The sequence below is a fragment of the Trichoplusia ni genome, chromosome 22, assembly GCF_003590095.1.
Source record: "Trichoplusia ni isolate ovarian cell line Hi5 chromosome 22, tn1, whole genome shotgun sequence".
Classification (NCBI taxonomy): domain Eukaryota; kingdom Metazoa; phylum Arthropoda; class Insecta; order Lepidoptera; family Noctuidae; genus Trichoplusia; species Trichoplusia ni.
Window position 1 is genome coordinate 4,023,310 of NC_039499.1, and position 15,680 is coordinate 4,038,989.

General features: G+C 35.4%; 1 protein-coding gene across 8 annotated transcripts in view; it reads left to right on the plus strand.

The window, feature by feature from the left end:
• Nucleotides 1-15,680, plus strand: part of LOC113504550 (microtubule-associated serine/threonine-protein kinase 4-like) — a 135,879-nt gene that overhangs the window by 88,579 nt on the left and 31,620 nt on the right. For 5 of the 8 annotated variants that reach the window (XM_026886896.1, XM_026886903.1, XM_026886900.1 and 2 more), the window contains 5 exons: nt 624-677; nt 768-879; nt 1,317-1,403; nt 2,193-2,298; nt 3,329-3,412. In XM_026886896.1, coding sequence (XP_026742697.1) covers nt 624-677; nt 768-879; nt 1,317-1,403; nt 2,193-2,298; nt 3,329-3,412 — 443 coding nt within the window. The remainder of the gene's footprint in view (nt 1-623; nt 678-767; nt 880-1,316; nt 1,404-2,192; nt 2,299-3,328; nt 3,413-15,680) is intronic. The other 3 variants (XM_026886897.1, XM_026886904.1, XM_026886902.1) reach the window with 2 other exon arrangements.

A 15,680-nucleotide genomic window follows, 5' to 3' on the forward strand; every position in this document is an offset into this window, starting at 1 on the left:
TGCTGATACTGATCTTTGATCTTACTTCTGAATTTGCTAGTTTAAGAGCGTTGATGGAAGGTGTTTCTGTCAGCAGTCTTCAAAAGACAAAAATCTTCCAGCAACATTTATTCAAATTAGCAAATTGGAGATCTAGCGCTAACTGTTACAAAGTTCTAGAACCAAAATCCAAAAGCAAAAAGAAATAAAATTGCACGAAGAATCAGAATTGGGGTATTTGAAAATTTAATATCAGACTAATTAATCTGTGACCATAACGCTAAATTCCGTACGGATGTTACGGACTTCAGACGTTGATGTTACCGGAATTGCCTGTTACTTAATGCTGAATCGCGAGTCTCTGTCAATTAATTTTCTTGTCATGTGACCTCACTAACTTAAATGTTTATACATGTTTGTAACGAATCAGGCGTCAGAGCAATGTGGTAACACATCGCTTTGTTACTAGGGAGGAGGCGATTCGGATGTAACCTGTCTTCTACTAAACGTTTTCAAGGAATGCTGTGTGCTTATAGGTGTGCTACTAATGCAGAACTAACCGTCGTGATCATTCGGTGTCTAATATACTAATGTTGTCCTTTCATATACAGGGTGTATTTTTGACAGAATATTTTCTTTGACAGGTTTTGCCGATGATTTGGTGACTAGAAGACAAAAGAAAGATGCTCAACTTGGTGGTCAGTACAAAACATTTTGATTAGACAAATATATTTTAAGGGTGTTGTATGTAGTTGTCCAGGGCTAATTAGTTTTATTACCCTTTTAAGCAGAAGAAGAACGCGCCATGCGAAGGGTTTCTTACCTGAAAGCTACATGGGGAGATCGATTGCACTTGGACAGTGACGTCGAACCAGACAGCGATCCACAAGGCCTTAGAGGGTATGTACTCAAACCTTCTAATAAGTATTTATTTACACATATGAATTTATATACGTAAATATTATCATTTGTTTTGTCACCTTTCGCTTAGGTCCGTTGGCCCAAGTTTATTTTGCAATTTATCAAACGTTTCTGAATTTTGTTACGTGACAAACACAAGTGAAAATTTATTATTTATCTGTATTAGACCTATCCAGTAGACATCCCAGTAGTTAACTCTGTTTATATTTGCCAGATAACATATTTGTGATAATTAGCACCAAGTCTATTTTATTTTATGTCACTGTGTCATAGAATGTTGTAGATAGACTATTACTTCGAAATGTCTGTAGAATATAGTGGTAACCATAATATTGTACCTAACATACTTGTAGTGGGTTCAATTGGTATTTATAAATTTTACTAACGGGGTACATGTGATTCGGTTGGAAACGCAGACTGCGAAAGTGGCGGCCCCCTCGGTTCACGGATGACATAACTCCGCTGCTGAGAATATTCGACCCGCACGCCTCCCTCCCCGTGCGGTACGTCGGAACCACGATAGATGGCGCTTTTATCAATGTGTGCGATAGTTACACAATGCGCTCACAGATGGCGCCGCCAGTAGCTAAATCCAAAGAAATTTGATGTTTTAGCGTAATTTGAATGTAAATGCATTGCTTTTGTCATGGTTTAATTATTTCACAATTTGGTGAGTACTGAAAATCATGAAAAATATAACGACCTCACCATTGAAATAAATCATCCATAAGTTAATTGATAACTGTTTGAGGAGTGCTTTGTAAATATCGTATCCGTTGGACGGGCCTCGATACAGAGGATGAATGTTACCTAGTTATACCTCTTTGCATGCAGACAAGTTGTAAGTTTTTATGTGTGCATGATCGGTGTATAGAATATAAATGTTTATTGATATCGTATGTACATAAACTCATTGGCTGAATGTGTATATACGGCATGTTTGTGTATCTGTTGTTACTTTAGGTTATGTTTTATCCAATGTTTTATAATTAGCCTCTAAGCTTTACAACTTTCTAGATTATAAGCATAGATAGATTAGTATACCTACTTAATATTAATTATTTGTTCGTAGGTATGCATATTTTTTGTGTATTAAAATTGAATATTTGTATTAAGATTACAATCTTATATATTAAAAAAATCTATCTAGAATTATTAGCTGTAATATTGATGGTAATTTCGTAGAAAATAAAACGAATCTTAAATTATTGTAGGACGTAATTCGCGTCTTGTCTTCTTAATTTGTATTCAAAAATCCTTTTCATAAAACTAATATTAAGTATATTATTTAGCTTAACAAAGAAAGGCGAAGAAGAGATTGCAGAAAGTGTGGTGGAAACCGCAGAAGGAGATGTACAGGGCAACGTGCAAATCAAAATGGTGGTCAGCAATGGAAAGGTAATAATACCACAAGTACTTCTCAAAAACTATAGTAATTATCCCCCCCTTCCTTAGTTATACCCCTTCTAAACATAATGAATTCTGTATAAGGCCAAGCATGGAAATGTAATCAAAGGTTTACCCCATTTTATCGACACCAACGGCAAATTTTTTGACAAACCTGATCTACTTGTAGGTCAACAGAAAGTGACATCAAAATTCACTAACGTGCAAAAAGGTTTCTTTTCTTATCTTTAGCGACAAAGGTAGTCGATCTCAAATGAACGATCCCTTTATCAGCTGGTCAAAAATAGAACTGTATAAACATAGCTTACTTATCATTATTACGCTTCCTATAAAGTTTATGCCATCATATTACCTTCTATGCCTATCTTCATCAGCAAAGACATTTCACTAGTAAAATCAGAATTCAGCTTTCTGTTAATGTCGATTGCAATTTTATCATAACCTTATGTAATGAAAGGCTATCGACAACTGCTGGTGATTCAACTGGAAGTATCAAGTCCTTATATGGACAGTACGGCTGGTGTAAGTCTAGGTCAAAGCGCGTTTTATATTGACTTGATAGTAATAACCTGTAAGTGACAATTACAGATAAAAGATTTGTAAGCGAAGCAAAATCCAAAAAGAAATTTCATTGAACAAGCATACTGTGTACTGGTTGGGATTTTTCTGGAAGTTACGTTTTTCCCCTTGTGTAATATTCCACATTTTTGTCTGGGATAATATTCGCCGCGTCTTTACTCCACTTCCTTGAATAACAGGACGTTCGGTTTCTTTTAATATCTATATACTGTGCCTGCCATATAAAAAGGTTATAACCTGACTCTACCTATTATTAGGGTGAACTACCTGGTATCCGTATCGCAGTAGTTTTGCATCGCTTTTCAGGTAAAAGGGGAAGGGAGAAGCACTCTTCTGGCTTTGATCTGGTAAAAGTCCATGACGATTTCCCCTTGGAAAAAGAAGTTAGAAGAAATTTTAATTGCAGTTTTCCGTATTTTAACTCGTTTGTTTTTTCCACCAGCGTGCAAGCGACAGATCTTGGAAGCAGGTGTGGGCGGTGCTGCACGGGACCAAGCTGTACCTGTATAGACATCATCCCAGTCAGGTATGTACTCCTTATATATCATGTTGTTGATTACTTGTATTAAATGTGTGAAAAATGAACAGGATTGTTTACGGCAATGTAAAGTTTTCAGAATGGCTTGGCTACTTGATACGACAAAACAAGTGTTTATTTCTGCATATAAATCGGCAATTCATTATCAAAATAATACACAGTATTTCACACTGCAAATTACTCCTTAATACTTTAACGTACATACATTGATTAAAGTATCGGTACACGAGCGGAAACAGCTTTATCTGGTGGTAACTACGTCAATATCTCAAATCTAGGAAAAATCCTTTTATTGTTGTGTCCAACGTACGGAATGTTGGGTTTTGTGGAAGGTTCCATTTGAACGTAGCCTTGGAGCTCGGATCAATGACGTATTTATCTCAAAGTGTACCCTTCGGTTGGCCCGGAGTGTATGGCGCGCACGTGTGTGCTAGGGCTGCTCAGGCGTAAATAATTGAATGGAATGTTTTTTCAAGGTACGATACTCTTGCCAAAAAAATGTGTTCAATATTTACAGCACTTTTAAGCAAATTGTACAAACCTCTTCGAAACCAAAAGATTCTCAACAAAAAATCAATATTTCGAACAATAAATTCATCAAAATTGCTACTGCTTAATAGTGTTTAATCATATTCAATTTTAATCCGGCAACTCACGAATATTTATTACTCTTATTATTCATTTTAAATTACTTTACCATGCAATCGCAAAACTGACAAACAATATTTACAATAGTGTGGGAGTTCCAATTACTTACTTCTAACATTCGAAAATTAACATTAGTAATATCAGTTAAGTGTCAACCCTATTAGTATCTACAATGAAGTGCAAATATTTTGAACAGTGAGGTAATGGAATATTGTTTTACGCGGAATCGTTTTTGTTTTGTTATTGTCTGCGAGCGATGTTTGCTTGCCTTGCGGACTACACAAATATCATTATGAAACTGTTTGCAAATAATAACACAAAGGCGTATATCGCGAACACTTTGCGTTTCTTCCGCAACTAAATCGCAATTATTACTTACGTAATAAACAATATGATATCCTTCCAATTAAGTGTCTAATCTTAATTACTAATAGAGATACCCGTATATGCTTAGCATTATGAATTCTAGAGATGTATCGGTTATCTGGTTGATAAACTGTCGGCTTCCTGTCGCGCGCCGTGCGCGTGCGCACCTGGCTTCATTGTTCAGACGGTTTAGGGTTGCCCACGACTTAATTAACGTATCGATTTTAATTGTTTTTAACGTCTCAAAAAGGATAATATATACTGACGTAGATTGTGGAATAAGTTTAGAATTTACTGTATACAACTTTCGAGTTTTATTTATTCTTTATTTAAAGTGGTGTTAATGAGTACTTTATGATGCATTTTATTGTGTATCTATGTATGTTATGCCATGGAAAGGAAGCAAAATCATTCTCTACATTTTTCCCTTCGCAACAGATGCTAACTTTCTACCTTAGAAAATTACTCAACCCTTAAACTCTTCCATATCGCCCGCACCTTCCGCGCAGCCGACCGTGAAAGTACAAGCCTAACGGAAACTGTCCTCGCCCACGTGACCAGCGGCGGAACCACAGCTGTCAAAAAATTAACATGTCACCCTAATTATGGACATTTTGAACGATACAGCTGACTCGCTCCGATAAAATCTCCTTTGTCGAAAAGAAATAGGGCACTTAAGTATGACACAGTGTTTGTGCAATATATTAAGAACATGAACCATAAAGTTTACCGAAGAATGGCTTTGTTGAGCGCCGAGTGAGACATCAAGACTAACAAACACTTCAAACATGAATGTACGTACTGCGGAAGTCACAACTCAATTAATTTCAACTTAACCAGTGTTCTCTAATAATAAAAGGTGTCAGAGTAACGCCCACTTCGCAGCGTGCACTAAACGTCAAAACGAAGACAATATCAAGTGGTAAAGGCGAAGGCTGCTGTGAGCGTCACTCATTCACAACACACGCAATAAATTTATAAAATGATATATTTTTGGCGCACGAAACGTGTCCTTAAGTGCAGTCACGTCACGAAGACATGTAAAATTTATGTTGTGTGCAGACCATTTATTTTGATGTTAATAAGGGCTTGTTAGATTTAGTTAAAGTCGTCTCTTTATTCGGGTACCTTATAAGCGAAACTGAATATAATTATTTCGTTTGAACTCTAAATAAATCGTCGCTGGAATGCGAATGAAGTTAGGTGGGTCGTTTTGTATTTTATTAGTGGCATTTGATACAATGTCTGATGGGATAGTGTTCTGTGATATTTCGAAGGATGGGAATAACTCATGTTATGTAAGCTTTCTATAATAAGATAACAAATAAAATGTTATCTACTAGTACTGTCAGTTTATTTATATTGTAGTCCCTTTATCCCATCAGTTTACTGGCTTCGCTTCTGTTCCTGATCAAAGGGCTCCCGAACCACGTTCTAGCTTTTCCTTGAAGCGTCCCCTACAATTTATTATTGACATTACCTACACATTTCTCAGTACAATAAACTGTAACTTGGTTTTATATTCCTTATTTAAAACTTAATTTATATCTTGATCCTTATTGCTTGTGGAATAAAGGTCATGTTGTCACAACTCTCTTTCAACTTTCACGGAAGACATTCCGCGAACGAAATGGATTTAGATGTTCTGAGAAGTGTCGCCTCTATATTTCAAGTTTATTAATAAGTTATTATGAGAAGTCTGCGGAAATCCCATGTTCTTATAAAGGTTAGTTTCATAATTATACATCGTACAAGAAAGAAAGAGTCTACTTTAATTACAATAGTGACGTGTTAATTCATTGATACCATCGTGACACATATTTTTGAGATGTTGAATTCAAAATTAACAAATATACGCCTTAAAAACTTAAACATAACTTAACCTTAGCTGTTACGTATTTTATAAAGTAGTACAATTTTAAGTAACAATATTTTTATTTTATCATACGCAAGATCGTGACAGCTTGTCCGACACAAATACATTTTTTATAACCTAAAACACATCGCATATATGTACATAGAAAAGAAGAATATAACATAAAGCGTTTAGAATAATAACTAGGCGTAGATTAACAGTAGTCGCGTAAATAAAGTGTGCCCTAAAAATATTCAGCACAGATACATCAAGGTTAAATCTCAGCTTCACTTAGAGAAATCCTGATTTATTATTGCTTTCAGTAGAATTCTATAAAAGGCTTTATATTAGACGTTTGAGGGACAAAGAGACAAGCTTATCCTTGACCCGGTTCGAGAAATGAGGGAATCTTGAGACACATAGAATTCTCTTATAGACATGATACAGTGACGTCAGGATTATATTACAGAGTGATATCGTTTAGAACTTTATGATGATTAATGTTATCTAAACAATATGAGTTATTCGTAGTACACAAGTAAATTATGTATGTAACACTAAAAAAACTAAAATGAAAAGGTGTTATTTTCGGTTCCGCCTTCGTCGATAGTTCGTAACGTACCTGCAAAACTAAATTCGATAAAAATATACCACTTTTATCCCAATTCAAAAGAGGTTTTCTACAATGTTTTTAAAAAAACCATTTTAAATTTTATTTATTTACAATTTTACAGAGTTAAATATTTTCAAGTTAAAAAACAAAAAAAATATTAAATTAAAACATCAAAAAATTCACTTTTAAAAAATAGTATTTCCCGTTTAACTTTTTAGTTAGATATTTAAAATAGAAAAACACACAAAGAATGACAAATGAAATGTCCAATGAATGACCGAACGAATACTTTCCTTATTCATGTCCTATCAGAATTTCGTCACGCATTCCATACATTTATAGTTTTTACAAATACACATTGACCTACGTGACACCAAACACGCTGACACTGATTCATTTCAAATCTCCCGACTGTTGCAAAGTGCCTATCAAATGGCATAAACATATAAAAAATTGTGTCTTTATGTTTATAACGGCATTAATCTAACGCTAAAGTGGGTTTTTATTGTATAATATAATTTATGTGTTTACTTTTGATGTATCATATCCCGCCAACGTAAAAATGTCCTAAGAATCAAGGTAAAATTTAAAATATATTTCAGAGTTCAAAAAACTTTAGATTACGAAATATTTTATCAGAACCTTGTCAACAAAAACAGTTTTATGTATATAGCCGCGCCTTTAATATCAACGTTCAATTATTAAATCGTCAAAGAATTATTAGTATAAGATGATAATTTAATAAATCCATATCACTCAAAAATACTATATTCAAAAAGGTTTTATGTTATCAGAAATATACTTTTCGCATTAAAATACGATTTAAATCAATTAATGAACGCCTATAACAGCCTCAAACTATTTATTAAGTGTAGTTATCTCACCGATACTAAATCAAGGGAACAAAACACTTATTACCATAATGCCGTGCACTAAAATGTACTAAATACATATTTATTAAGTAACACCCAACGAAAATGCAAGATGTTGAATGTTAATGTAATCAGATCAATGTCGAACGAAGTCTTTATTCTGGTTAATAGGACAACAGTTTTCTTTGGTACTTTACTGAACGTTACGCACTGCTATGTAATATATAAATGAGAATTTAGAACCGCAATTGACAATTAACCTAATACTGTACATCAGATTTTAATTATTATTGACAGATTCATATTTATAAAGGCATATTTTGCTGCGTGAATGAACAAGGCTTATAACTGCATCCTACGAACATCTAACACCAAAAACCAGACCTTTTATGAGTATATACGGTATACCATGTTCGCCCAGATCTCTATATTAAGTTTCATGGCTAAATATTTCAATTAAATTGCCGTCAGAATAGGCGCGAGGTATAATATCGAATAGTTCAATAAATCTCGAAGGCTTGTTATCTCCTTGTTGCCTCCCACACCTTGTCTGGGTCGTCCTTCGTCCTTCATCCTGAGGCCTAACACCAACTCTTAAAGAAGGAATTTGTTTGTGGAAACAAGATGGCGATATACGATGAAGATTGTTCTCTCGCTTCCACATAAGCAACAGAGAAGTGGTGGCAGGTTCCCGAATGCAAGCGCCTCAGGAAACAAAGTATAGTGTATCTGTGTTCGGGACACCATGCGTGCCTCATAAGTATTATTTACGCAAAAAACTCGTAGATTTTGATATCGCTTCCGTTGACACAGGAAATTGAGAATAACTTATGTTTTATTCATGTTGTTAAGAATCGTTTTGTGTGCGGATTAGAAATATTAATTTTAATGTGATTTAACTATCGCAGTTTCCGCCAGCGAAGTGACCAGGATTCATGGTTAATATGCTTATTTTCCTCTTCAAATTTGAGCCATCCCATTGACAATTACTCTTACAGTCACAAGACGGCGACAATTCAATCAGACAGAAAGTTATACATCATTATACACATAAAATTACAGATAGGTAGATGACTTTTTAATAGGCATAATATGTTAAATGTGAGGTCAAGTTCACATATCAAATCAAAGCTCTGTTATTCAACATTAAAGACGTAATCGAGACCAAAAACTGTTTCCAGATAGCTTACCACACTAACAACTTGAAGGTCACACACACACACACACAAACACGCACACAATGCCTTGAGGCATATTCTTTACACGTCAAAATTAATATATGAAAATTGCTATCGGTGTCCATAATATTTATTGCAAATGTTTTGGCTGACTTTCAAGTATTTTTCATTATGTTAATGCGCTTTCGATATGGCCAGCTGACAGACCTATTCGATCACTTTTAAGGATTAAAAATAGTGAATAATAACAATAATAATATCTATCTATCTTAGAGGTATAGTCGAAATACGTTTACATCGCACGAGTGAGCTCAGTCGGCCATTTTTATGTGCTCACACGAGTAGAAGTTTATTTTTGTTTTTATTAGGTTTTTTTCTTGTTTACATTGTTTTATTTATTTATATCATGCTAGACTAATATTTTGCGCAGTAGGTGGCCTTTTAAGTGAATTGTTTTGCGGTTTTTTAAAGTCTTATGAGAGTTCAACTAGAAAGCAAATGATAAATTTATTTAATTATTTGTACTTATATAAACATTTGGGGTGTAAGTACAGTAATGTTTCACCTGTATTCTACCTTTTTTAGAGACTGGTGCCTGATATAGCAGTTTGGGAAATACCTGTGTATCCTGTGGGATATATATATTTTCTTGATAGGTTTTATCGACAACATATACTTCCCAATAGTAGAGGCCTAGACTTAATCGTCCTGCCTTATAATGGATCGCTCACACGCAATCAATGATCGATCGCTCGTATTTCGCAACCTGCGCCCGCGCATCTGATTTCACGATAACTACCCTTACATCCAATGAATTACAAGCGCAAGTTATTGAACACCTTTGATATATGATAAAGCGAACTTCTGTATTATTTTAATTAAATAACACCCTGTTTTTATATAAACGGTTTTTTTAAATGCGTATGTTTAGATCTTAACATTCTTATTTTTAATATACAGTGATTTACAACATATATTATATAAAAAAACTGTCATCTGATAGTTAAAGTGACATCTGTAATCTCGCTTTAAAAAATAACATGTTATGATACACTTAGAAAATATGTTAATACAGATATATTACATATAATTTGTTACTCTTAAAACGGAAGCATCCCACATCATTTAGAGTATAAAATTATACATAAACGTATTGGAATTGCGATCTTCTTGGATAGTCTTAAATGGGAGCTGCGCAGGCGTCGATGAATGAATGGCTGATGTCGGGTCAATGCTGGGCAGGTGTTGCCGTGCTATTGTTTTAACATATGGTTAATGTTTATTGTTAACTGACTTCAAAAGGTCCTCGATTGTTTTTTGTTTCATGAGATTTTATGTACGTGTGTGTTTGTAATGATTTGTTCAGAATGGATTCAGGCTTAGTTTGGGTGATTCTTATGAGTCTGTGTTTGGTTTGTCTTCCTGTAAAATGGATTCTTTCACGATTTACATTTGGACATGTATAGGGAGTTATATAATTCACGGTAACCTTCTAATTATATTTTTTATGGACCAAATGCCCATGACCCAGTGGACCATATTCGTCCACTGCTGGACATAGGCCTCCCCAATTGCACGCCATCGAGCCATTTTTTATCAATTTTGATTTATTCTAGTTCAATCACGCACTCATTAAAAAAAAACAATGAATTTATTTCATTCCCGTTATCTTCTAATTCGATGCTACAACCTCAACGTTGTTTCACATGAATATTTTTGTAGTTTTGCAAATGCTAACATTAAATACTATGGGATCGTGATGGGTTAAAAGTTCATAACTGTTAAGTGCGATGGAAAATATGAGCGCCATTATAATATATTTACGATTTATATTTAAGTATCTTCGGTATGAAAAAGAACATTAAAAAGTTAATTTAAGAAATGCTTTATAGCTTTAGAATTTAGATTTTATGTTGTTGTTTAAAATTAGATAGAAGATTTTGTTTGGGAAGTTTAAATTCAGATTGGGATAAAATTATTATATTTTTAGCATAGTGTTTCTACAGGACATCTTTTTTAGCTTGAATTAATTAAAATAAGTGAATGTTGTCGATGGAGATTTTCTATAATGTAAAGTTACCAAAAAAATATGGATTTGTAAGTTTTTGTAACATGTCCGCTAGCATTTTTTAAGCTGTACATTTCAATAACTTCTCAAAAATGTTGATATTGCAACAGGTTTCAACTCAATTCTTTACCAATTGCTGTTATTATCGAATCAAACTGCCTCAATAATTCAATACCAAAATCTTAACGAGTTATTGTTTAACCAGTATCTGCCTACGTATTAAAACCAATGTCAGACCATCAGGTGGAATTTGGCGTAGGTATTCGACCTCAACAGAAATAAACGGCTTTTGTTATAAATGTTATAATTGCCAGCCATTGTTCCAGCGATGCACAAATAAACACGTTTAAAATTAACGTAATTAAATTAATTACAAGTACTTGTGACTTACGAATGAGCTTTCGAAATAGAAACAGCGAATCCTTTGTAGATTGTTACGCAATGAACACCTGAAAACACAATTCTATGCATATTAATATAATAAACGTGTTAGTCCTGTCTAAAGATATTATATATTCGTTGTTATAAATCTTCAAGATATTCTTGATATAGAACAATGAAATTATAATAACTTTCGTGAGGCGGATTCATTATATGAAAACGGTCCACTCACTTGTACGGGATCGAGAATAAAACGTTTTTAAATAATTAAGATTAATGAAACATATCATAACTTTAACACATCCTTGGATAAGGCTTCCTCTCGCGACTCTTGCAGTTAGTTATGTTGTCCTTGCTTCGCATCACCCAAACTCAGAAAATCTTCGTGGATGACACAAATGCTTGAACAACGCAGGGATCGAACCCGCGCATTGTCCTATCTCTGCTATTACTAATCAATGTGCTTTACCTGTTCAAGTGGCATATTCAGAAAGTAATTATTATTCGAGTATTCGACTATTACATATTATGAATGATTGTTTTCAAATTAAGGTACATTACAGGCAGTATAACTGTGCATGTTATGGATGCCTATAATCTATCACTTCCTCGCGTGAGACGACAGTGATGTTCTTTCGTGTCCTTATACGACATAAGGACACGAAAGATCATCACTGTCGTCGGCTGAGAATATCACCTCGAATAACCACGCCCACTTATTTTGCATACCAAATTACCATAGAAGACATGAAAGTATAATATTTAGATATTGGAATTATTTTAAAACATTTTTTTACATGTAAGACAAGTTCGATATGTTTTTATTATTCCTGATCGCCGATTTCAATGACTTATGATCCAATTAAAGTTACACAAGTCTGTGATGAAGTTTAGCGATCTATTATAGGGATGTCATGGAGCTCCGTAACCGAAATTGTCGGATATTCAAAACATTTTTCTGAGAAAATACCCGTAATCAAAATAGATGGATAGATAGGGTAGTTTAGGACAATAAATTAAGGATTCGATACTTTTTGACAGCTGAGTAGTCCCTCAAAATTAGCAAACTTGGAGTTTAAAAAAAAGATATGTTCCTAAACCGAAACAAACCAATAATCATCATCTTATCCGATACCAATATATTCAAATATCCGAAACCAAAACTGCATGTCCATGGTCTATAGTAGTCCTTAGTGCGTCGGGCCCTAATCGAGTCAAGTGCCCCTAGCGGCGGACGGCGGCTATTTATAAACCCGGCCGACCTTCGAGATGCGACACAACACACTTTATTCATTTGTCGCTTCATTTGTTGTTGATACGCATGAATAATATCCTTAACAACGATAGCGTAGGTATCTTCCTTCAGGATATTCGTCTTTCTTTTAGTTTTACGAACTTTGAACGTTCAATGAACTCTGCGAAACGAGAAACAAGTAAAACTAGGAATGGCCCTCTTACTAACAACAACGATACAAGTTCCATTCGAACTCAGGATGAATCTTTATTCCCAACTTGCGTCAGGAAGGTCTATAACCTTTAGGGTTGTCGGAACTTCAATGCTAAATATATTCTATTCGTTTCACTTTCTAACTACCTTCGGTTCATCGAACACGTACGAGTTTAATTAATACGCCTATTATTTATTTGTTTGCGTGCTTGTTACGTACCGATAATTGCCAAATTAAGCGTAATCAGTTGTAACTCGTACGTCGGCAGCCTCTGACGTGAATTGCCCATACATCAGGCGCAGTCGGCGTTGCTCAATTAGCTGTCGTCATCCAAATTGCTTTATTTACATGAGCGTGTGAGGTGCACCTCCTGATATCACAAGCCGCCCTCTTGCGTCTGGTTCCGACTTCCTGACACACCAATTATAAAAATAAACAATAATCACTTCCTTCGTCGCGACAGCTCGTTATGTCCTTCTGTCGTTGGCACGAAGCTTAATTTGAGGGCGGCGTTGTCTCGAATTTGCGTAATCAAACATCGTGTGTGGCGAGAGACGGCTCCTTATAGGGGCAGACGAGAGGACAGAGCCGCCGAAAACGACGGCGCGACCAAGCAATCGATTCGTTATCTATCAACAATCACATTTCATTCAAAATGAACCAGCTCTCTGTCCAGTTAAAAGCGAAATTTGATGGTTTTGCTCTCGATTATCGTAATTGCAATTCGTGCTTATCGAAGCGGGTTATTAGTGGGGCATTAAACAATAGGCTGACGCGATGCGCCCGTCATCGCGGACGAAACACGATTGCGCTTTTAACATACTTTAAATAACAGAGTTTCAACAGCAGAACCGTTTAACTGATAAGGCCATCGTGTTACAACTGTGTGTAATATGTCGGTGGAATGCCGCTGATGGGCTCCACATGCAGCCAACGCATACAATTTATTAACTATCTAGGTGAACACTGAAAATTCTTAACGCAATTGGTTCAATATATTCTGCGGTGGCTATTCTCGCTATATATTATTATGCCATTTTGCCTTATCCGAGTCCCAATAAAATGGTCCATATAGGGCTTGTAATAGGGAGTGTCTTTGCCTTTTTAGGTCACGATGAAAAATCGTCCTCATTTCTCCATGAGCCTGAAGGTTGCCAATTTGTTTTACGCTAACCATGCGTTTAAATCACCGGTCCCGGCATCGCCGAGAAGACAGGAAGTGGACTTCCAAGATCCGACACAGAAATAAATTCAGTTCCCTTATCTGAAAGCAATTTTATAGCCATAGTGGACTGAAAGGCTTCATGCCTTTACATTTCCGATTGCAGTGCGGGTCGGTTTCATTGAAGCACTCAAGATATTAATAACGAAAGATCTCAAATTAGAACTACGGTACAAAATTATAAAGGAATGCGTCTTGATTTCAGACGCTTTTATTTCAAGGGTTTCTAGAAGTTTATTTCGTTCGACTCGAGTAAACAGCGTGCGACACGTGTATTGCATCACATGGTGAACTTGACCTATACAAATTGTATAAGAGTTCACCTCAAAACAATGAAACACGCAACTGAATGCCAATGCTGGCTCGTCAGCCACCGAACAATGTGGCGCCGTCAACGCCCGCAATAAATAACTGGAACCAAAATAATTACGAAACAGGCTATTTGGGTTGGTCTAATCCTCGGGGTCTGGCCTACAAACGATCGTGAATACGAGTGATCGCTTAATCTCTCAAACTAGGTTCGCTTTCTCAAAATGATCTGAGGAGTGAAACCCAGCGTACATTGCCCTACATACTTTCCTAATCTATTATATAACGGAAAATGTAGGTAAAAACACGGTATTTTTCTCCGCGCCGTCTATTTTTGGAACCCTCTTTTATAGAAAGGCTCTACACGTAGCGGGAACGTGTTTCTGAAGCCGAGAACTGTTATTATTTTGGTTGAGATATATCGTCATGCTCAAGCCTTAGAAGGTTTTATTCTTATATTGGACGTGACGATTGTAGGCCCTATTTTTAGGTTCCCCATTTATCACGACGTTATTCGATACAACTTTATTGTCACGTGCCGTATCTAGAGATTTCAGTTTTGGTTCTACAGAGGATTTGCTGTTTTCTTTAGTTCATATCAAGTTCCGAATATTTTGGGCCAACTGGCCATCTTTTATCATTATCACGTAATGTTACCGGGATATCAAATTTATGGATTCTAGAGCTACTATTACTACTTTACCAATAACAAATTTTACTCATCATTGTCTTCCCAATCCTTTAAAAAAAGCCCAATAGGCATCAATCACACTGGATGCAGTGATACAAATATGTTCGTGAGCTATCCCCAAATGATCTAGAAATTAAGACAGAGACATTAAACACGTTTGTTGGTTCCCACGCAAACTGACAGTTGTCCGGGTAAATAGGTTACTTAATGGTCCTCGACGATTTGTCGTCCAGACTCCACAACAAGTGCACTTACAACATTTATTATATGACACTCTTTTATATCAACATGTCTGTTAAGCTTAAGACTTTTTATATTTAATCTCAGATGTTTTTTAGTAGGTTTAGTTGTATCGTCATCGTTTTCATTAATTTAGATCGGAAGTTACATTGGTTCTGGGATAGCGGCACTTTGATCACCTTCTATTTTGAAAACGATTTGATGAGAATAATTCTTTCATCATAAATTTCTTGAGAAGCAAACAATGTAGCAGTTTTATTAGTGATGATAGGTGCTATGGAGTAAAAGCTTGCAATAAATTATTAACAATAGACAACAATGATGCATATGGAATCTTCGAATCTACTTTTAACGTAAATACACTC